This window comes from Notechis scutatus, chromosome 2 (assembly GCF_049901735.1).
Source record: "Notechis scutatus isolate UNSWTSFEM ecotype Mainland chromosome 2, rNotScu1.2, whole genome shotgun sequence".
Taxonomy (NCBI): Eukaryota; Metazoa; Chordata; class Lepidosauria; order Squamata; family Elapidae; genus Notechis; species Notechis scutatus.
In genome coordinates, this window is record NC_142010.1 from 85,573,817 (window position 1) to 85,597,610 (window position 23,794).

Here is a 23,794-nt window from a genome sequence, read left to right on the forward strand (position 1 = left end):
TCAAAATTCAGATGCTTGGCAACTGGTTCATATTTATGATGGTTGCAGTGTCCCGGGGTCATGTGATCATCTTTTGTGACCTTCTGACAAGCAAAGTCAGTGAGGAAACCAGATTCACTTAACATGTTACTAATTTAATAAATACAATGATTCACTTAACTGTGGCAAGAAAAGTCACAAAATGGGGCAAACTCACTTAACAAATTTTTCACTTAGCAACATAATTTTTGGACCCCAGCCACAGAATTATCAGAGAAGCCATATAGATTGAAAAAAGACCAGAAAGCATGAATAGAAGAGATGATTCCACCAGACTGTCAATTATTTGGAAGCCTGCACTCACAAACAAAAAAATATCCACACCACAAGCCAGGCAAACACCTGGGCACAAACAGATCCCCCCTGGTACCTCCAGCTCAAACACATCCCAACCAGGCACCCAGATGAAACCTAGCTTCCTAATAAATGATAGCCGTCCATTTACTCGGAGCCAAGCCGCACTAAAAGCCTCCAATACAGGAACACAATGTTGCCAGCCAATCAAGATACAAAAAAAGCCACAAAACAGACAGAAGATATTAGAAACACTAATCAAGCAGAACACCCCAACTCCAAGACCAATAAACACAGACCAAGACTCCCAACCAATCAGGATGAAGAAAAAACCATTCTGGCACAGCAGTAGGCTAGCCCCAAATTTAAAACTAAAATGGCTGTGAAAGTCTGACTCACAGACGAACACAATACAGAAGCCTGATGATGGCAGATGAGATTCTGCCGAAACGTTGCTACAACTTTAAAAGCACTACTATAATGACGTGGGAAAATACCCGAACAAAGCTGAATACCATATATATATATATCTGAATACCATACATGTAAGTACCCGCGAAAACTTAAGAATATACATACATACATATATACATACATACATACATATGTATATGTATATGTATATGTATATGTATATGTATATGTATATGTATATGTATTCATAGATTTTCATGGGTACAATTATGCAGATCTTGGTGTGTTTGGGTCTTTTCCCGTGTAAGATTGAGAGTATCTTGGCGATGTTTTGACGAGGTCCCACTTGTCATCTTCAGGCTGGTGCTTTCGGCTTCGTGCTTGTGCGAGCAAAGCGTGATCTGAGCTGCCGTCTCTCTATAAATATTGGTGGGGAGGTTGGCTGTATTGTCATTTCTTGATTGGTTGATGGAGTTGATGTTTGCAGATTGGCTGGCTTTTTTGTAAGAACATGTGTGGCTGAGGTATTGGCTGTGTGTCTATCGGCCTCCTGTGTTGTAACGACCTGGGTAATGGGCTGTGTGATGACCTTCTGAGTTCTATTGTTTTGACATCCTGGGTTTTGTGCTGTAATCTCCTGGGTCATTGGTTGTGTTGTAACATCCTGAGGTTTTGTGGTGTAACCTCCTGAGTTCCATGATGTGATATCCTGAGCGGGTGGCTGTGATGTGATATTCCAGGTTTTGGTGTGTGTGTATATGTGTGTATATGTATATGTATATGTATATGTATATGTATATGTATATATTTCTTTGCCCTTGGCACAATACTTTATTGGTTTTAAATGGTTATATAGTTTAAGGATTTTGCTTCTGTGTGATACACAAGTATTCTTAAAAGCTGTCTTATAAAACCTTGAAATGGGCTTCATGAATAATATGCATTTTCAGGGTGAGAAGATGTATTATAGGCTGTCTATGGCTATGGGAACTATACACTAAGATAAATGCTTTTTTAGGAATGTTAACAGATTCATTTTGTAGGTAATGCTATGGTATACCAATGAAATTGTTGAGGCCGAATGGACATTTTAGAGATGCCGTGCATATTTTCCATCTCAAATACTTTGTTGTCCACCTTTTTGTTTGTTTCCAGGATGAGAAAGAATCAAAGGGGACAAAAGGGAAAGTTCACTGGTGGCTTAATTTTAGAGGGCAACTTTTCTAATGGAGGGACAGAAGCAATCTAATCAGGTGACACTGGCAGAGGAAGGAAAAGAATTGCATTCTGGCCATAATTAGTCTTCGGTCCCAATTTGCTGTTTCCATTCTTCTTCAAGGCAACATACCAGTTCTTATCTGCGTGCATCTTTGACTTGTAAGTATTGTAATTGTTTTCTTCCAATTTTTCCAGGAACACACACTCTGCTGTTGGCAACTGCTAAAATAAAAGAGTTTGGGAGCAGTCAGAACGGAAGCAAATACAATGAGCAAAACCCAGTTATGGCACCGAAGGACCATCGTGATTGTGTTTGGATTGTGGAAGAGTTGGACTCTTTCTGGTCCCACTTTAGAAGGTGGGAAAGCCTGACTATCTGCTGCCTTTTGGCAGATGATAAAATTAACCCTTTTGCCCCAGATCCTTGCTGCTTAGAAAGGTACTTTCCATTTATCTTGCAAGGCTTTTAGTAAGTCTTCCCATTGGTTTTGTTTTTTTTAAATTATGGTCATAGACCAGCAAAACTCAGCAAACCCGATTACCGGATGATCCTTTATTTAGTTTAGATTTAAATATGTCTCAATTCCTTCTAATGGTTTCATCTTATCTGGAGGAACCCTGCCACTTTCTAATAGCTAAAATGTTTAGGAATGTTGTTTTCAAATATTTCTCTTTCTTTCTCCAGAAATCAAAATTGGCCCAAAAGGATCCACCCAGCAGCAAAAACAAGTGACATTTAATTGTGCATGTGTGAACGATTTTTGATTCCAAGCAAGCTACAAGAACTTTGCCATCCACAAAGCTTCCCTATAATTAAGATCATGGGAACTTTATACTTACCGAGCCATGTAAGCGTCCATTGACATCCATAGCCAAGTACAGTCCAGATCCGATACCCTTTATGTACACAGCACCAAAATATTCTGTGCTGAGCAGTAACTGAACTACAGTTTGAAAGAAGAAAAAAAACATAGGAGAGATTATGAATCACTGTTAATACATAACTATTGTTGAAGCTGTGCAGTGAGGGCTAAGTTAATTGCCAAGACTGATAATGCTTTGGTGTTATCCTAGGAACTTCTGATTGCATGCAAATGTATTCGCCGGGCATGGTTTAGCCTGATTGGCTTGCGAAAAGATCAGGGACCCCAACTTGCCAAGCCTGATTTCCGAAGACAGAACCGAGGCTTTTCTGAATCCCTTCCTAGCTCTATACAAATATAATTGCATTAGCTTAATGGGCTGTGGAAAGTAAGGGCACTACCCAAGTTTATTTACACAGTCTGCACCAAGAAGTGTACTCTGTAACTAGGGTTATTCCACTGGCACATTACCGTTTAAAGAGTTTCCTCTGTAAATATTTTTTCAACAGGATGTCCAAGTTTAATAACTCATTTACAATAAATTCATTTCTAGCATTAGCAAACATACTTTTTTTTTTAGAATGTGTTGGCTTGAAACTACTTCCAGGAGAAAGAGAAAATTATAATTTGAGTGATATCTAATGGTTTTTTTTTTTACCCCTAATCAGCTCTTCCTTCCTTCTTTGCTTCCTTCCTTCTTTCCTTCCTTCCTGCCTGCCTGCTTGCCTGCCTTCCTGCCTGCTTCCCTCCTTCCTTCCCTCCCTCCCACCCTTCTTCCTTCCTTCTTTCCTTCTTCCTTTCCTTCCTTCCTTCCTTCCTTCCTTCCTTCCTTCCTTCCTTCCTTCCTTCCTTCCTCCCTCCCTCCCTCCCTCCCTCCCGCCTGCCTTCCTGCCTACCTGCCTGCTTTCCTCCCTCCCTCCCTCCCTGATATGTTAGGGAATCTTTCCCCAAATTGGAATTTTATCAAGATGTGCTGAATTACAGTACAGTTTCCGGAATTCCCAGTTATGGGAAATATTAGCCAGAACTTCTGGGAGCCTCAGGTTAGAAACAGAAGTAGAAGAAATAAATTCATAAGTATAAAACCAGAACTGAACACTAAATCGGGTGGTTGTTAGGAAATATCAACAAATTCAAAGGCTGTCATCACCCAACAGCTATGAAAACAAAATGCCTTTATGTGTGTGTTCCTGGTTGTGAATACCCAGAATATCCGGCCATTTTTGAAAACCAAAGGCTGAATTAACAGGCAGCAGGATTTTTCATATAGTCTTATGACAACAAAAGCAAGCCCTTCAAACTTAGGGGTTTGGATTTTCTCAGTCATAGAAAAGCACAGACCCAAAAAGTGGGCAGGAACAAACAAAAGTAATGCTCTTGTAAGACTTTAAAAAATAAAATAAATCCAGTTGATATCATTACTTCCCAGGTTAATCATGTTCTTCTTCTGTCACTTGGAGCATGAAAATTCCTTGGCTACATTTGAAGGAGCTCTGGGGGTGTCCATTCCTTTTTGAAAGATCTTTTTAGAGTAGCATGCAATCCTAGAGCATCAAGTTGTACCTTTCATGCTGAAGTTGGGCCTATTTTGGGCAACTCTGAAAAAGCCTGAAGTTGCTTAGTTTGAAATGCAGGTATGTGTGACGTACATATTAAAAAAAACAACAACACAGACTGGCGGGCCATAAAAACCCGCTTTATAAAATAAATAAAAAATACCATACTGGAAAAAAAATCTATATGGTTCCAGAGGGAAGACTTGAAAGAATGGTCTTACATTCAAACAGAAGCTCTGACCTTTTAAGGAGGCTTTAATTTGGATACCTGTCCTGACCAGTGTGTCTATGGGATTGGGGGTAAAGGAAAAAGTCAAGGTAGCATCCACATCTACACACACACACACACACACACACACACAAACACAGACACACAGACATCTAGATACACAGACCCCTAGACACACAGACACACACACACACAGAGACACACACACGCACACATGTATCAGGCTGCCAGCCTGACTTTTGACTCCATTTCCCCTAGACCGGGGACTGGACTCAGTGCTCCAAAAGGCTCCTACCAACTATAATTCATTGCCTCTCTTTATTTCATAGTGTTTAAACGTATGTATAGCCAAGGCTTCTATCCTTTTTTTTTCCAAAATTTTTATTAATTTTCAATAAACAAACATAGACAAACGAAACACAAAACATGAAAACATAAAACTTCTTTTTGGAAAGCGGCTTAGTCCCGGGTTACATCTTTTTATACAGACATAAATCAAATTCATGCTCACCTTATATACCATTTCATATCTTATTTAGCATTCTATATTTTCTATATGTCTTCTCCCCTCTTTTCACTCTCTTAATTCTATTTTATTTATTTCATCTCAGTTTAAATCATTATACTTGTATCTTTTGTCCGTTCTTTTTCAATTATCTATTTATCTTTTCTCTTTAATACAAAATTTCTCCTGTAATCACTGGTTGAAGTGTGACGCCTTTCTATCTTTCCCCTAAATTTAACACTTAAAATAATATATAATTTCCATTCTGATTCTGCTTAGTACATTCTACATACTACATTTTAAAATAAAAAAATAATAAGTTTATAATATAGTTAAAACAATGTTCCATAGCAAATTAAACTCTATCATTAAATCTTAGACATTTTACACATTCCCTTTAATATTTTATTAACTCTTATAATATTCCAATTTTCTAACTCTATTTCAAATACAAATACTACAATACAGTCTTATGTACTTTTGCAGAATCTCTTTTTTAATTGTATTTTACCCTTTGTCTCTGAAAAACCCCCTGTTTTTTAACATCTTGTTTCAAGCCTTTATAACTTCTCTTCCCCCTTTCCCTTCCTTTCTTGTCAAATCTAGCCTTTTTACCTCCCCCCCGTCTCTTAATCTCTGCCCTCTTAGTCTCCCCTCTCTGTTGTATTCCTCTTTTCTGTTGCTTTCTGACATTGTATCGATTTTTCACCTTATTTTTCCCTTTCTTGGTTGTTTTTTTAAATCTTAAATTCTCCATTCTCTTTCCCCTCTTTCCCTTTTCTTCCTCAACTAAAATTGTTTGTTCATTAAAGATGGCTTCTTCTTCTTCATCCCAGCCTTCTTGTTGTTGTAATTCCTGGTAGGTAGAAATTGCCATTTCTAAGAAGTGAAAAACAGATCCAGAAGAGCCCTTCCCTTCTTGTTCCTCTTCTTTTAGCTTTTTGAATTCCATTTTCAATTCTTCAACAGATAATGCCATTGTGAGATTTTTTTTAAACAACCCAAATGTTTTTAATCTTTCAAAAAATAGTTTCCAAAAGTCCCAAAGTCACCAAGCAATCCAAATCAACACAAACTGTTTCATTTAGCACTTTCTTCTTTTTATACTTTCTCTTCCTGGGGTAGAATTCAATTGCAAAGTTCCAAAATGTATTTTTTAGAAGTCTTATTACAGTTTATCTCTGATCTTATAAGCTCCAAGCAGTCTCCTCCAGCAAAGTCTTAATATAAATTCTTTACCTCTCCCTTCCCACTTATAGCAAAAAGATTTTAATTTTTAATTCCAATGTTCAGAAATCTTTAATGTCCCCTTGGCTTTAATTTTCAGATTTAATTACCTTCTGTTGCCAAAACGGGTTTTTCCGATTTCCATCTGCTATCTCCGTAGGGAAAGAGAGTGAGAAAAAACAAACTTTCCCTTTTCACTTTCATCCGCCGCTTTTTACGATCTTCTTAGGGCACAATGTATCTTTAAGAAAGTTGAATTTCCAGGGTATTTAGACGTTACTTGTTGTCCCGGTTCAGCCAAAAACTTTCACTTTCTCAGCTTCCTCCTGCACATTCTTGTCCGGCTGAAAGCTTCTTTGTGGCGGCCATTGCTGACCACCACTCCACCGCCTTTGGAAAAGGGAGTTAAGCCGGCTGAGGAGGGGGGTTGTGATTCCCCCGGACCCCTGCCCGGATCTCCCCTGTCTTCAGTTACCTCTACGGGGTAACTATAGCCTCCAAATCCAACTGGATTGGGGGCACTCCAGCAGCGAGCGCAGCAGGAACTGTGCACGATCGCGGATTCCTGCTGCCGCCAAAGCCTTGCAAACCGGAACTCTCAAGGCTTCTATCCTTGATGAGCATGGGGATGATGAAGGTGTCCTCTATTAAACCTGCCAAGTATTTATACAAGTGGTTTTTCTCTCATTCTCATAACCCCTGTCTGCTGATGGATGTGCAGTTGTCAGTCTAGACATCTTCCCTTCGGTTGCCATGAAATTAGTTTCTTTTCTTATCTGGTGCATCCATTCATGGGACTGATGATTCACACATGCATTCTGCAATGGCATAATGGCTTCAAGGTAGATCTCTTGATTCAGGTTGGAGACTTGAAGTGGCTTTCTGTGCATTTTTGGCATTTCTCATCATGGCAATGCAACTTCTTTTTCTTGTGGAAGATTTCCCATGTCACATGGGAAACCATTTCATCCAAGCCTGGATGCTAGGTGTTCCTCATATTACTTGGTTTTGCTTGAAGAAAGCTACAAAGCCAGTGGACTGCTTTGGAAATCTGATTATCAGACAGTCAAGATATTGAGACATTGATACCTAGAAGTATAAGGGCAATGGGAATAGGCTGACCCAGTCCATGATCATACTGCCCCGGAAGTTCTGGGAGTTCAAGCTCCATATAATCGGAGGAAACCAGGTTGAAGAACTGCGATCTAGAAGAGAGACATTTTGATTTACGCTTAATATCTAAGCACTTTATCACAAGTGTTTTGACTAGGCTGCTGTTGGAACCTAATGTTGAAATTCAAAGTGCTGGCAAAAGCATGTGTTACATTTTAGCTGCATTGCACTTTCCATGCATGGCATTTTAGTGATTGAGAAATGGTCTACAGCAGGGATGGAAATGGCTGATTTTTAAGAAACCAGCTGTATGAGACATGAAGAATTTGTTATGTACATTTTTAGATCCCAGAATGAGCACAGGATGTCAGCAAGTCCAGACCCCTGCAGGAGATTTCTGAGTTAAGAAATGAGGATACTTAGCCAAAATTTCCGAAAAGTGAGTCCCATTTAGCCTATGTAGCACTTGAAATCAGGCTGCCTCCTTGGGCATGGATTTCTGATAAGTGATTTCACAGCATGTGGCATTTTGTCTTGTGCTTGTTCTTGAAAACTGGAAGCACACTTGTGCTTTTACAGAATCTCTATCTTGTTTGCTTTCCTACCTCTATCACTTGAACAAGATTTCAGAAAGGCTATATGCCAGTTTACTCTACATTAGCGACTTCCTGCCTGTCCTTTGCTGTGTTTATTCAGGATGAGATCATCTTCATTCAGACCAGTGTTGAGGGTTCAAGCATGAATATGTAATAAACCTCAACCAACTTCAGAAAAAAAAAAGAGAGGGAGGGAGAGAGCGAGAGAGCACAGAGCTGGGGCAGGGAAGGAAAACCACGTATTCTTGTGGCTTTTCTTTTTTAAAATAAGTGCTTTTCTTAGAATTGGCATGTGCGTTTGACTCCATCTTCAGCACATCTTGCACCAAGGAATCCAGCTGGATTCCAGTTAGTGCTCAGCAATGCACGATGCAAGGAATTTCATCCCAGCATCAAATATTTCAAGATTTTCATAGTATATATGTGATTGATATATTAGAAATATAGAAAAAGAAGTGGAGAACTAGAAGTAGATAAATCATGCACATATACTGTAGAGTCATAAAGAAGACAGTCAATTTGTAAACCTGTAAAAGCACAAAGAATGGAAAGGCAGATTAACTGATAGCATGGGAAAATTTGCTTCCTATCAGAGGCCAAAAGCCAGTTTTCTACACTGCACTACCACTGGATAGATATTAGCAGATGTAAGGACTTTCCAGATGAGATGTTAGTTGTACAGTCACCACATACCCCTATCTGGTTCAGATTTATGTTGGCAACTTTCACTTGTTACCCACCCTTGCTTTTGTACTGATTGCATTTTTTTTCCTTACCACATAAAAATCTGTTGAATAATAGAAACATGGAATAATTGAACTCTTATTTTTTTTTAATAAGTAAAGCTCATCTCCCTTGAGTGAAGCTCAGTTGTTGATGATCTAGCTTCAATCATGTAGCTTCCTGTACTACAATACAAAAGTTATTTGCCATTTTAGGATTCCTCTTTTAACTTAATAGTTTGGGCTACAATCTTGGGATTACCCAAGAATCTCCCACTCAGTCACATTGACCGTGTTTGATCCTGCTTAATTTTAAGATCAAATAAAGTCAGCTAAATGCAGCTATTGTGTTAGGTAGCACTAAATTTGGGACAATCTGCATACCAATAATAACGATAATAATTACATCCTGTGATGATACTTTTAATAAAGCCACATCTGCCTATTTCAGGACTCAATAGGTGGAATCCAGCCAAATCCAGTCTGAACATCTGGCTGACTGTGCGATGAACCAAAAATGATAATACCATCAAATATCCACATCAGCCACTTGATAGGTAGACATGTCAAATCCAGTCTGAACATCTGGCTGATTGTGCAATGAACCGTAATGATAATATCCTGTAGCGACACCTTTAATATTATTAAAAAACAATATCTGCCTGTCCCATGCCCTTTGAAAGCTTGGGACCAAAATCCCAAACCCAGAAGTTCTGACAGGTTCTGGAGTACCAGTAGCAGAAATTTTGAGTAGTTCAGAGAACCGGCAAATACCACCTCTGACTAGCCCCACCCCCATCTATTTTCTGCCTCCCGAGTCCCAGCGGATTGGCTGGTCTTCTTTGTTTGCCCTGCACAGGAGAATGGAACTGGAAAACAGGTTAATGGGGTGGGGAGGGAATAGGATTTTGCAGTAACCTTCCCCCAGAGTGTGGAGGGAATGGGGATTGTACAGTATCCTTCCTCTGGAGGGGAGTGGAAATGGAGATTTTGCAGTATATCCTTCCCCTGCCATGCCCACCAAGCCACACCATACCCACCAAGCTACTCCCACAGAACTGGAAATAAAATTTTTTGAATACCACCACTGCCCAAACCCAGCCTAAACATCTGGCTGGCTCTGAAATCAACCAGAATAATAATATCTCCCAGCAAAAGTCCCACTTTAGGCATGATGTCAGCTGGATGATCTTGGGCCATTCATTCTCTCTCAGCCCTAAGAAGAAGCAGAGGATGGCAAATTAGTTCAGAATCTTGCAAAGACAATGGCAGGGTTTGTCCAGGCAATCACCAGGAGTCAAGATTAATTCAAAGGCACACACACACACACACACAAAAAAAGACAAAACAAACGGGGGGAAAAATCCTAAGAGGGGAGAGGGTTTCACTCTCTGCCTTGTCTCTTCTACTTCTGTCCTTTCCTGCTGATAGGGGATAAATCTCAGGCATCTGAGTGGGTATTTTGCCTCTATACACTTAGGGAGCCGGATTGATGAGTTACAATTTTGCTTTGTACCTTTCTTGTTAGTATAGAAATATTTGGCTGCCATGGTCCATTGTGAAGATCATTAAATCTGAAACAGGATTACAGTGGCAAAACCCAGCAAACTTCATGCTCTAGTTAATAATACGTAAAAGTAGGGTTAAAACTGCATTTTGTCAGCTTCTCGGTCAACTGGACATTTTTATTGAGTGTGGCACAAAGAGCAAGCTTCGGATCAATAGACCAAATTGTTTGTGTCCTAAGAAATAAAGATAGACTCCTGCAGATTTCCTAGCCTTCTCATTTCCTCTTTCCAGGCTGTTATGGCACAGAGGAGGCTTTTCAGTACGTTCTACTCCCTCAGGAAAATGAATCCGAGCTGAGAATACATCCTGCACAAACAGACATAAAAGGCATTTTGTCTTGGCAAGACAACAGACTTTAAATTAGTGCAAGGATGCCACTTCAAACAAACAGGCAAATGGGTATTATCAAGAAGGGCATGTCAGTGGGAGATTTAATATATGTAAAGGAGAGCAGCTACAAGCTTTAAATGCTTATAAGACATGTTTATAGCTTTTGCTGCCACAGCAGAAATATGTCCAATTTTCCTGTAGTCCTCTTTAGAGTACCAGTATCACAGGTCAATCGCTGGTGTAAACTTTCCTAAAAGGTGGGCTATTGTAGCTGAAATCTAACAGAATTTAATAGAATAAGAGAGTTGGAAGGGACCTTGGAGGTCTTCTAGTCCAACCCATTGCTTATGCAGGACCCCGTGGATTCCTAGATAGAGATGTTGCAATTTCTCCTGGCACTATTTTCAATACATTTGTGGGTTCCTACTGTACCAGTAATAGATGTGGTTAAAGCAAAAGGCAACCGTCAGTGGATTTAGTCCAAATGAACAGGGATGCAACAGTTAATCCAGACAAACATTATGTTTAAAGACTGTGGAGAGCTTTTCTCCCCTCCAAATTATACATCTGTTAAAAATAACTAAGGGCCCAGTTAGATATTACAGGGGATTCATAATGTTGAAACAGCCTTTGTAAACTGTTGGTAAGTGCTATGCAATAACACAGAACAATATTTTTTTCCTATTTGGATCAATTGATTGAATATGCTCAGGGTAGGGAAATGTTAAAAAAAATAATTATGGCACTTTACCCGTCTCTTCCAGAAGATATTGCCAGAAAGAGGCACAACAGAAATATAATTTGGCTTTTGCAAGCATGTTGCATAAAATCTCATTATGGGTCTTCATCTGGAGCTTTGTCAGAGGTGGTATTCAGCAGGTTCTGGCCAGTTCTGGAGAACCGGAAGCGGAAATTTTGAGTAGTTCGGAGAACCGGCAAATACCACTTCTGACTGGAGATTTTACAGTATCCTTCCCCTGCCACGCCCAGCAAGCCACACCCACAGAACCGGTAGTAAAAAAAATTGAATCCCACCACTGAGCTTTGTTATTCTGATACAACATATCCAATCCTTTCTTCAACTAACAGAAGGAGAGGAGAATATTTGGAGACTGACCTAGTGTCAGCCCTGCATCAGCTAGAACCTTTAAATAAGAACAATCCTTGATTCAGTTTGGTGAAAAAGGTATAGTTTACTACAGGTCAAGCAGAATACAGTAGAGCAAAGCCAGAACTGAAATTTGGGCACCAAAACCTCTTAAGTTTAACTTTCCACCCATGAGCCAGTCCCCACTGCTGATCTCCCAGTGTCCAATCATATTCAAATGAAATTGTTTGGGGAACAAACAAAGGGTCGTGCATAAGTGCACAATCGTGCCTACTGTCCCTGTCTTATTGTCCCCAATTATTAGTTCCTATTCCTTGTATTTAAACTTATGTTTATTCTTGTTTCTGTTATATTGTAAGCTTTTGACAAATAAAATAACTAAATAAAATAAAATAAACAATTGTGGACTGGGTGGTATGCAGCTGCATGCCATTCTGACCTTCAGACTGTGTCTCCAGAAGGTATGGTTGATTAATTATACAAATAGAATATAGGTCTTCTGGCTCTGCTTATAAGAGCTGTGGAGGCACAGTGGTTAGAATGCAGTACTGTAGGCTGATGACTGCCGGTTGACTGCAGTTTAGCAGTTCAAATCCCACCAGGCTCAAGGTTGACTCAGCCTTCCATCTTTCTGAGGTCAGTAAAATGAGGACCCAGATTGTTGGGGGCAATAGGCTGACTCTGAAAACTGCTTAGAGAGGGCTGTAAAGCACTATGAAGCGGTATATAAGTCTAAGTGCTATTGCTATTAGATATAGCCAACTACAATTTATGTTTGAGTTAATGGTTTAATTAATTAACACCACACTTAAAAACTCTAATGGGCTTTGGATGGGTTACTTCTGACTACTTAACTGACTTGACTTTCAGTGTTTGTGGATATGTGTGTGGATGTGGATGTGTATGTAGCATTTGACATCTTATTTATAGTAGTACTCTAAAAATAAATGTGATGCTTTGTTATATCAGCCAGAATGTATCAGGACCACTCAAACTGGATAGGGATAGGAACAGGTCTCTGCATGCTGTTTCTACCCTCATTAAGTGACAGAATGACATGTTTTTATATGAATTGTGCCAGAATCATTTGGTCTTCACACAGAGGATGCCTCCAAATCTTTTGCCATGCCACAAAGTTGAAAGCCACTAAGAGAAGGTCACTGAACTTATTAGTTGGGTCAGAAATAACAGCTACAATAACAATAACAGCCGCTTACTGTGGTTGTCACTCCTGTCCCTTGTGCCATCCACTTTGCCATCTGGAAGGATCCTCAGGAACTGACCTCCATTGCTGCAATAAAGAAGCTTGGGCTGGTTGTAATCTGCCATTGGCAGGTCAAATTTTTCTGTCATGGCAGGGAATGTTGTGGTTTCCCTCTAGACATCTCTTTTCCTTCCTTGGACTCAGGTCTTCAGTCCTGGAAAAGAAATTTAGCGGGATCTCAGCGAAAGGAGCCCAAATAGTAATGATATCTTCCATGTCGTGGCATGTTCAAAGCGGGAGGAAAAGTTTCCAAGCATTATTTATAGGCATTATTTTAGGTATTACCCACCTCACCAAAGTATCATTCAACATACAGAGCAAGACAGTGTGCAGTATGTTTGGTTCCCTCAATCTTTGAAAAGCCTTTCTGAATATGCCTACTCAATGCCATAGTATTAAATCAATAAAATGGTGTTTAATAAATAAAAACAAATAAAAGCAGGACAAGAGCCATATGTTTATGAGGTACCAGTTCAATCCCTATCTCTGTCTAGATAAAAAATAGGCAGACAGAAGAAAGAAAGAAAGAAAGAAAGAAAGAAAGAAAGAAAGAAAGAAAGAAAGAAAGAAAGAAAGAAAGAAAGAAAGAAAGAAAGAAAGAAAGAAAGAAAGAAAGAAAGAAAGAAAGAAAGAAAGAAAGACTAAGCTTTTCTGGATTATTTTTATTGTTTGTAATCAGAAATAAGTGGCTTCTGGAGAGGAGCTAAATGCTGTTAGAATGTGCAGAATTATAGCACATATGCACCCAGAGCAAGGTTTTGGCATAGTTTCCTGTTAAATGTGAGATCTATTTGAGATCTTTCATCTGTTTCCCATGTCAAATGACAGGAAGCTGCATTTATAATCAGAAGAGGTTCCAAAAAGGGGAAAAGGGATCCACAGCCTACACACGTGCGTGCGTGTGTGCGCGTGCACACACACACACACACACACACAAAAACAACAGTATAACTGCACTGTTCCTTGTTGTTTTGATTAAGTATCAAATAATTGGCTCTTTTTCAAAGCAAACACCAAACATGGGAGTGGTTAAGAAAAATATGGGTTTGGATAACAGCAAATGAGCAAATCCTTTTCACTTCTCTGAGGACTTCCTCAGGTCAAGTTGTCGATTCACCTCACATGGCATCACAAAATGACATTGGTAGTATTATCAGCAACTGTTTGATCCAGACATAATGCCCTGTTACAGTTAGTTGAAGCAGCAATCTCTAAGCCACCTAAGAAACCAAACCATTAGCTTATTTGTTTTCTGAAAACTGACCCCAAAACTGAGATAAACAGAATAGCAAAAATATAGAACAAGAAGTAAGATGTGTTGTTTCAATCACCGCCTACAGATTGTGGATAATTTCAGATGCCAGTGGGAGCGTTGTCCTTCTCTGAACCTTGGAATAGATAGATATGGATACGTGTATGGATCTATATCTGTACAGTATCTACAATATATCTATATTTCTACATCAACACCTGTGTATTACTATTGCTAAAATAAGGAAGGATAGATTAGGGTGCTGTCTTGTTATATTTAATGGCCTCATGCTCCAAGGGCCCCTCTGAAATGTTTTAATAGAGGAACTAGCTAGAACAGGGGTTGCCAACCTTTTGAACCTCAGGGACCACCAAACTCATAATTTTAAATCCTGTGGACCACTAATATGAATTTTGACTGGTGGTGGCTTGCTGACGTTGTTGGGAGAGAGAGGTCCCTCACATATACCCCATCCCCTCCAAATTCTTGGGGTGGGGGAGAGAGAGAGAGAGAGAGAGAGAGAGAGAGAGACGGTATTCTGCGATCGGTAGAAAAACGGGGTTGGGGATTTTCCTGCAGAATTTTTGGGGGAATTTTCCCAGGGTCCCTGTCTGCAGAGACACTGGGAAAATCCCCCCAAAAAACTGCAGTAAAATTCCCCACCCCGTTTTCCTACCGATTGATCGTTCTTTATTTGGGATCTTTTGGCTTCATGCAAAGAAAGCAACAGAAGCAGCAGAAGTCTTTCTTTCTCTCCCCCCAAACTCTGCCAGAAGTGAGTCTTTGCCGGCGCAGCCTCTTGGAGTAGGAGGCCTTACAGGGTCCCAAGGACTAATTTCTGGTGGAGTTTGGGGGAGAGAAAGAAAGACTTTTGCTGCTTTCCTTGCGTGCAGCCAAAAGCAGAAGAAGAAGGAAGTGGAAAGAAGCAGCCCAGTGGCCAGGCAAGTTCCCCACTCCACTCTTCCCCCCCCTCCCCTTACTACCTTGTGTTGTTCCAATGCAAGCCTTGTGTTCCCATGGACCATGTGGGCGGAGCAGCCTTGTGTTCCTGCACAGCCTAAATTAATTGCTTTGGGGGTGTGTGCTCTGGGGGTGACATTTCTCTGCGGATCACCAAAATTTTCTCGTGGACCACTCGTTGGCAACCACCGAGCTAGAACTCAGTGGGCTAGAGCAGTGGGAAATAAGTTAGCAAGTTCCATGTTTCTGTTTTAAGATTCACCACTATTTTTAGAATCTGTCCTTGCTTATCGATGGCCTGTGACTCCAGCAGAATACTTGAATGAATACAAGCTCCTGCCTCCATTGTCAGAATTGTGATTGATCTGAGCAGTGTTCTCATAATTTTAGGCTTGTCTACTCTTGGCTTGACTGTTATACTGTATTTTCTGATAAGGTTTTGGGTTTTATGGAAATGAAAGTAAACACACACACACACACACACACACACGGAGGGAGGGAGGGAGGGAGGGAGACTCAAGAAGGAGCAAGCATATACACACCAAAGACAAACAAGGCTTGTTTTTGTTGTTGTTGAAAGTCTAATCATTTGATTATTCAAAATTCTTGAAGAAGGGCAGGAAACATCATCCATGGTGAAATTTCTTTCCCAACCTTTGCAGCAAAGATGAAACAAGTGAGACACAAGCAACCTGCAAGGAAATATGTAGAGCAGCTTCTCCCAATCTCTTGCTGTCCAGACTGCAATGTCCATCAAATGTATTTGGAGGGTGAATGGCTATAAAAGGAGAAGCCATGAATGAGAGCACAAGCAAACAAGATGTTTTCCTACATGATGGAACCCATGACAGAAATAAAACTAGATTTTATGTTCACATACATATACACGCATGGAAACTATTATAGTGGACATTTCTGGGACATTCCAAACATAAAGAACTGGAATCTTCAGTAATGCCCCTATCAATGGATTCACATTTTAAAAAATATCTATGCATCTGAGATTAAAGCTGATTTATAAAAAAAACGTGTTTAGGGTATATTGGACTCCCAAAAGGATGCATTTAAAAGGATACATATCAGATTTTCTGTGTTGGTGGTTTAAAAAAATTGAGGGTTCAATGACTTGTATGATATGGTCATTTGATTGTCCAATATTTTTTGGGGAATAATGTAATAATATATATAAGTGGAACTGCATGGAACTGTTTAAATCACAGTCCCCAACCTTTCCAGCTTGGTGGACTGGCAGCGGGGGAGGAGAGGAGATGGTTTTGTGTGAGTGGCAGGTGTGTGTGCCACATATTGAAATGGAGCTGTGTGTGTGCAAGTGCTCATCCGCTGCTTGCATGGCCCGGTTCTGAATGGGCTGTGGCCTGGGGCTTGGGGATCCTTGCTTGAAATGTTAAATATTTTATTGTAATGTTGAACTATATACCAAAGTTCTTGAAACTGACTATTTATCAGGAATTATTATATTGAACACAGGGGCAGAGAGGCTATTGACTAAAAGAATCATATTGAAACAATAGACAAGTCATTTTATTCTAAATGTTTTAAAGTTAAAGGTTTTATTTTTTTGTCAATTATGCATTTTTAAGTGTATTTTAGGACTCATTAATTTTTTTTCTTATAGCTTGTAAATAATACTTGAACTAATGAGAGTATAAGCGCTTAGGTGTTTCAAAGTTATTTTTGGTGACATCAATTGCAAAAAATTCACTGATCTTAGTTGATTAGAAATCTCACTCATCCAAATGTTGGGCTGTGGCTTGTCAACTTTGTCCAATGATTCTTCAGTTATTCAGAGCTTTATCTGGAACTTGTCAACAGGCTTCTATGCCACTGTTTACTTAAGTCTCTCCCCGTCCCCATATGGATTGACAAATGATGCTGTTGCAGTTTTGGTAGATGGAAGGATGGGTGGGTAAACGGATGACGTCTTTCAGTTCCAATTCCATTCACAGATATGTGTAAACTTACAGTTTATTGGAACCATGTGGCATTGAATTAAGGGTCACTTACTCTGAAGGAGAGCCAGTATGGTGTAGTACTTATAATAACAGAATAACAAGTTGGAAGGGACCATGGAGGTCTTCTAGTCCAACCCCCTGTTCTAGCAGGAGACCCTATATCAGACAAATGGTTATCCAATCTCTTCTTAAAAACCTCCAGTATTGGAGCATTTACAACTTCTGGAGGCAAGTTGTTCCATTGATTAATTGTTCTACCTGTCAGAAAATTTCTCCTTAGTTCTAGGTTGCTTCTCTTCTTCATTAATTGAATGTTGAATTTTGAGCCAGGATTTAAAGATCAAGGTTTAAATCCACTCACAGCCATGGGAACTCATTGAGTAAGGTTGTGCCAGTCAGTTTCTGTCTCCATAGATTATCCCACAAGTAGGTTGTTGTGGAAAAAAAAAATTAGGACAGTATTGTATTTACCACCCTGTAAGAAATGCAGGATGTAAATCAGATCAGATCAGATCGAATCAAATCAATCATCTTTTAAAAAGGAGTTCCAATAGTATTAGGCTTCCTAAGAAATGCAATTATATTAAAAAAAATATTTGAAAGCTTGTCTTGCATGGTCCTTCATTTTATTTATTTTTGTTTCTAGTTGAAGAAACATTATTAACATTCTGTGGCTATAAAATGGCTTGGAATAATAGTGCAAGGCAATCCATTACTGCAGATTAATGGAGCAGATTAGAAATAGGGCAGTTTATGGAATTTGGTTTGGCTGAAAAGCACTTTCAGATATGTTTCCCCCCCCCCAAAAAAAGTTGTTCTTCATAAGTGTACACTTAAGAAAAAGACACATTTAAAAAATTCAAAGAAATTTTCATCTTAAAAAAAATACAAAATCCATATTAAAATTTATTTTTTCTCACTTTTTCAATAGCATAAATGTGGTGTGCTTTGCATGATCTCAGTATGTTGCTATTAAAAAGACGTCTCCATAAAAAAACCATGATTGTCCCAAAGGTGCTTTTTCAGGAGGCATTTGGATTTTCTTGTTTTTTCTTTGAAGCTGTTTCACTTCTCATCCAAGAAGCCTCTTCAGCTCTGACAGGATGGTGAGGAATGGAATCCTTGCAGACAGCTGGTCATTTGCATCATTTTAGAGGGACATTGAAGCCCTTGGAGGTTTATCTGAGTCCTCAGGGTCACCTGAGTAACTCTCCAAGTGCTTCAATGACCCTCTAAAAGAATGCAAATGACCAGCTGTCTGCAAGTTATATAAATCCTTGCATTCCTCATCCTGTCAGAGCTGAAGAGGCTTCTTGGATGAGAAGTGAAACAGCTTCAAAGAAAAAAAAGAAGAAAGTCCAGTTGCCTCCTGAAAAAGCACCTTTGGGATAACCATGACCTGGATGACTGAGAATCTCTGCAGACTCATAAACCATGACTGGCCTTATAAGTGGTACCTGGAAAAATGTAATGGAAAAAAATTGCTGAGTGGAATAGACATTTTTCCTATTTTCTCTGTCTGGTAATGTTGTGCAAGTTTCAGTCCTGATCTGATTATACCAACTCTTTCCACTTATGAACATTTTTCACACTTATGACCATTGCAGCATCCCCACAGCCATGCGCTCAAAAGTCAGATGCTTGACCATCAACTCATAGTTATGACGGTTGCTGTGTCCTGAATCATGTGATCAGTTTTTGCCAACAAGCCAAGTCAATGGGGGAAGCCAGAATCACTTAATAACCATGTTACTAATTTAACAGCTGCAATGATTCACTTAACGATGGTGGCAAGAAAGGTCATAAAATGGGACAAAACTCACTTTACAAATATCTCACTTAACGGCATAAAATTTGGACTCAGTTATGGTCGTAATTCGAAGACTACCTGTACTTTTATACCTGAAAATAAAAGACTTTCATAGTATGTACAAATTAGAATTGCTCACCTTGGTGAGATACACATTATTTTTGTCTCTCTGCCTGAATTTTAGTACCTGTGCATGTTGGGTGCACACTCAACAGTCTGAACAACTTATGCAAAATAATAAGTTGCCCCACAGATGGATTACTTTCCCTTTCCTCATCCATGCCATTTCTTTCTCCTTACTGATTTAAAGGCTCCATTAACTGTTCAAAACTAGACATTTGTTATTCATCATTAGCTGTACTCTTGAATTTTCATCTGTCTGAGATCTGAAAATTCCTCTCTATTTTCTCTTGTGGGATATATTTTTTTAAGGTCTATATTTCATGGTTTCCCCCGTCATCTTGTATGAAAACAATATCTCTTCCTTTCCCTTGCCTCCTACAATAACATTTATGGAATTACATTTGTCCAACTTCTTAAGTTTTTTGTGGTTGAGCAGTTACAGGGCCAAGTAGAAAGCTTGCCACTGACATTCTCCACAGACTCAACACTTAATCCAAAGGAACAGTAGTATGAGACAGATGTTTTTGTACTCTTCTAAACCTGCATCGAAAGCAATTAAAAATAGATTTAATAGACTGAAAGAATAAGCTGAAGAGGAACCTAAACTTTAATATAAAACAATGAACTTGAAAGGTAGGGTAGGTAGTTCCTGTTTTATAGATGGGAGGTTGAACAACTGGCCTTTTGGTGCAGCCAGAACAATCTGGATCTTAAAACTGTAAAGATGATAGTAGACTCCTGTTCTACCACCTCTTACAATATTACAGTTTTATCAGCAGTAGAGAGCTTGAAGTTTCTCGGTTCTATATTCTCCCAGGATCTGAAATGGATACCTAACATTAGAACCATCATTAAAAAGGCATAACAAAGAATGTTCTTCCTTCATCAATTCAGAAAGCTCAGATTGCCCAAGGAGCTGCTGATACAGTTCTACAGAAGAATTATTGAAGTTGTCATTTGTACTTCTGTAACTGTCTACTTTGGCACAGCAACCAAACAGGACAGATACAGACTTGAATGGTTAGTTAGGATGGCAGAAAAATCAATTGCAACCCGCCTGCTTTCCATTGAGGACCTGTATACTACACAAGCCAGAAAGAGGGCTGAGAAAATACCTACAGTCTCCTCACAACCTAGACACAAACTGTTTCAACTCCTCCCCTCAGAATGCGGATATAAGAGCATTGCATACCAAAACAACTACAGTCCCCCCCGCCATGCCACCACTCTGCTAAACACATAATTCCCACAGCATTGACTTATGCCTAAGAATATTTACTCATGTAGAAGGGCTGTATTTTAACCTTTCCTATTATCTTCTCCTATTGGTATCTTACAGTTTATCACTTTGTAGTTTGTGTTGTATTGTAGGAAGTTAGCACCCACCCCTCTCCTAGAAAATTGTAATACCCTAGGAAATATTAAAAAGGCAGAATATTTCCCCTAAAAAGAGTAGAAACTCAGAAGTAGAAACTCACCTCAGAAATAGAAGCTCGCCCCCATCTTTTTTAATGGGTGGGCCATTAAGGCCTGGGCCCGAATACTTTACATAACAAAGATCTCCAGATGAAGCTATAGCAATTGACCAAAGCCCTTTTCGGTGCATCATCATCCAGCAAGGCTCAACTAAGCCTAGAACTCAGGACAGCCTACAGAGTTGCCCCTGCATGGCCTCATGGGAGTCTGACAACCAATCAGAATACAAGCTTCAATTCAAATCCCAACAAAGGTTATAAAGCCCAGGCACTCTCAGCATCTCAGCCCTTCTTGACCTTCTCTTCTCACCTTGAAGCTTGTGATCATTCATCCTTTTCATTTTGGAGCTCCAAGCCATGTGGTCCTGCTGTCCACCATTAAACCATCTTTCCTAACGGCCTCGATGTTTCCAGTGTCTTTTCCCCCACTTGGAACTGAACCCAGAAGGATATTTTTTTCAACAGTATAATTTGTGATTATATCTTATGATTTAAGATTTATGATTTATCACTTGGTTGTTTGTATATACACTGAGAACTTATGCACAAATTCCTTGTGTGTCCAATCATACATCTATATTATATATTAGCACATATATATATTGAACCTTTTCTCCTTTTTTTTCTTGATCATATATTTCCTCTTTTGGGATAGTGCTTAAAATGACCTTCCTAATGCTCTCATCGGTTTTGTTTTTGCTTGGTTTTTGTTTTGTTTTCAAAAAAGCGTGTTTGCCTTTAATAATTTTAATAATTTTGATTGTACAAGGGAAAATTAATTAGGCAATTCAGGTTTTAATATGTGTCTTAACCTCCTTACAAGTCTCTCTCGTTCCCTCCCCCCTCCCTCCCTCTCTCTCTCTCTATCTGTTGGAAGAAATATCCTTCTGGGTTCAGTTCCAAGTGGGGAAAAAGACACTGGAAACATGGAGGCTGTTTGGAAAGATGGTTTAATGGTGGACAGCAGGACCACATGGCTTGGAAGTCCAAAGAAGGATGATCACATGCTTCAAGGTGAAGGAAAAGATCAAGAAAAAGGAGGGCTGAGTGTGCGTGGGCTTTATAACCTCTGTTGGCATTTGAATTTGAGCTAGTATTCTGATTGGTTGTCAGACTCCCATGGGGCCATGCAGGGACAACTCTGTAGGCTGTCTTGAGTTCCAGGCTTGGTTGAGCCTTGCTGAATGATGATGCACCGAAAAGGGCTTTGGGCAATTGCTATAGTTTTACCTGGAGATCTTTGTTATGTAAAGTATTCTGGCCCAGGCCTTAATGGCCCACCCATTAACAAAGGTGGGGGTGAGCTTCTACTTCTGAGGTGAGTTTCTGCTTCTGAGTTTCTACTCTTTTTAGGGGAAATATTCTGCCTTTTCAATATTTCCTAGGATATTTCAATTTTCTAGGAGAGGGGTGGGTGCTAAATTCTTACCTACCTACTTATCTATCTATCTATCATCTATCTATCATCCATCTATACACACACACACACACACAACTTGTGTGTGTGTGTGTGTGTGTTGTATATATATATATATATATATATATATATATATATATATATATATATATATATATATATATATATATATATATATATATATATATATATATATATATATATATACACACACACACACACACGTGTATACACACACACACACACACACACACACACATATATATATAATTTTCTTAAGTTTTCACGGGTACTTACATGTATGTTATTCAGCTTTTTTCGGGTATTTTCCCACGTCATTGTTTGTGCTTTTAAAGTTGTAGCAACTTTTTGACAGAATCTCATCTGCCATCATCACACACACACACACACACATATATATATATAGACACATACATATTCTCTATCTATATGTGCACGTACATGTATATATATGTACATATACAATTTCATATGTGGTACATGAACAGAGATATGATACTGTTATAGCTGCAACAGATGGCCTTAAAATGTATGCATTGCACTCAAATACACTAGCAGTGCATTCTTTGAACATGTGTGTATGTTTGTTCCTGGTTGCTTTTTTCCCTTAATCTCTTTATAGGTAGGTAGGAAGGAGGCAAATGTAAATCTGAATGTCACAGCAGAATGAATGGCTTAGTAAACTAGCTGAATCAATCCATCAGTAGGTATACAACTGTTTCCAAAGTTTTACCTGCTTCTTGAAGACAACAGCAAATTAGCTGACAAGGGGGACATCTAGTGTTAACTTGGCTGAAGTGCTATTTTCTTCCAAAAATGATATATTCACTTGATCACAGAAAAGACTCCTAGATCAAGCTGGTGCAGAAATGGCACTAAGTTAAACTTTATGCTGCAGGTGTTCATTTATGGATAAGACAAACTTCAATCAAAAGATATTTCAGACATCTGTGCCTTTACTTTGGAAGGTGGCAGCCACAATTGTGAGATTTATTATTATGCCATTCACAAGAAAAAAGGGCAGTACTCCGATCCTATCATTGTGGGCATCGTCTTGATTTTTTGACTCCCTACATACACTCCTGTTCATATACAATAGTACATCAGAAGACAGGTTTTATTTTGGTAAAACCAAGTTTGTTTGCTTGCTTGACAAGTTCTCAAGGAAACAGAACTTTTATAAGAGCTATTCTCCAAAGCACCTGAGGGCAGGACAAGAAACAATGGGTGGAAACTAATCAAGGAGAGAAGCAACTTAGAACTAAGGAGAAATTTCTTGACAGAACAATTAATCAGTGGAACAACTTGCCTCCAGAAGCTGTGAATGCTCCAACACTGGAAATTTTTAAAAAGATGTTGGATAACCAACTGTCTGTAGTGGTGTAGGGTTTCCTGCTTAGGCAGGAGGTTGGACTAGAAGACCTCAAAGGTCCCTTCCAACTCTGTTATTCTATTCTATTATCAGTTTCCTGCTGTATCAGACTCTTGGTCCATTTGGTTGAGCCAAGTGTTCTCACAATGGCTATCCAGCTGCACAAGGAAGCCCACAGCTTCTCATCAAATGCCCTCCAGAGGCACATGATGCCATGAAGGATAATTAAATTTGAAAAATAAATGAATACATAAGCTAGCAAGCAAATAAATATTAGCCACTGGATTCTATGACTTGCTCTAACCAGCACCACATCCCATGGCAGCAAATTTCAAACTTTACTT

At 39.2% G+C, this 23,794-nt stretch overlaps 1 protein-coding gene across 2 annotated transcripts in view; it reads right to left on the minus strand.

The window, feature by feature from the left end:
- Window positions 1–1,541: 1,541 nt before the first annotated feature.
- The window catches only part of FGF1 (fibroblast growth factor 1), a 32,291-nt gene continuing 10,038 nt past the window's right edge, over window positions 1,542–23,794 (minus strand). The window contains exons 2-4 of one of the 2 annotated variants that reach the window (XM_087955390.1): window positions 13,001–13,201; window positions 2,806–2,909; window positions 1,542–2,187 (exon numbers count right to left, since the gene is read on the minus strand). In XM_087955390.1, the coding sequence (XP_087811516.1) occupies window positions 1,993–2,187; window positions 2,806–2,909; window positions 13,001–13,136 (435 nt within the window). In that variant the 5' untranslated portion in view covers window positions 13,137–13,201 and the 3' untranslated portion in view covers window positions 1,542–1,992. Of the gene's footprint in view, window positions 2,188–2,805; window positions 2,910–7,434; window positions 7,518–13,000; window positions 13,202–23,794 lie in introns of those variants that run through there. The other variant, XM_087955392.1, reaches the window with a different exon arrangement.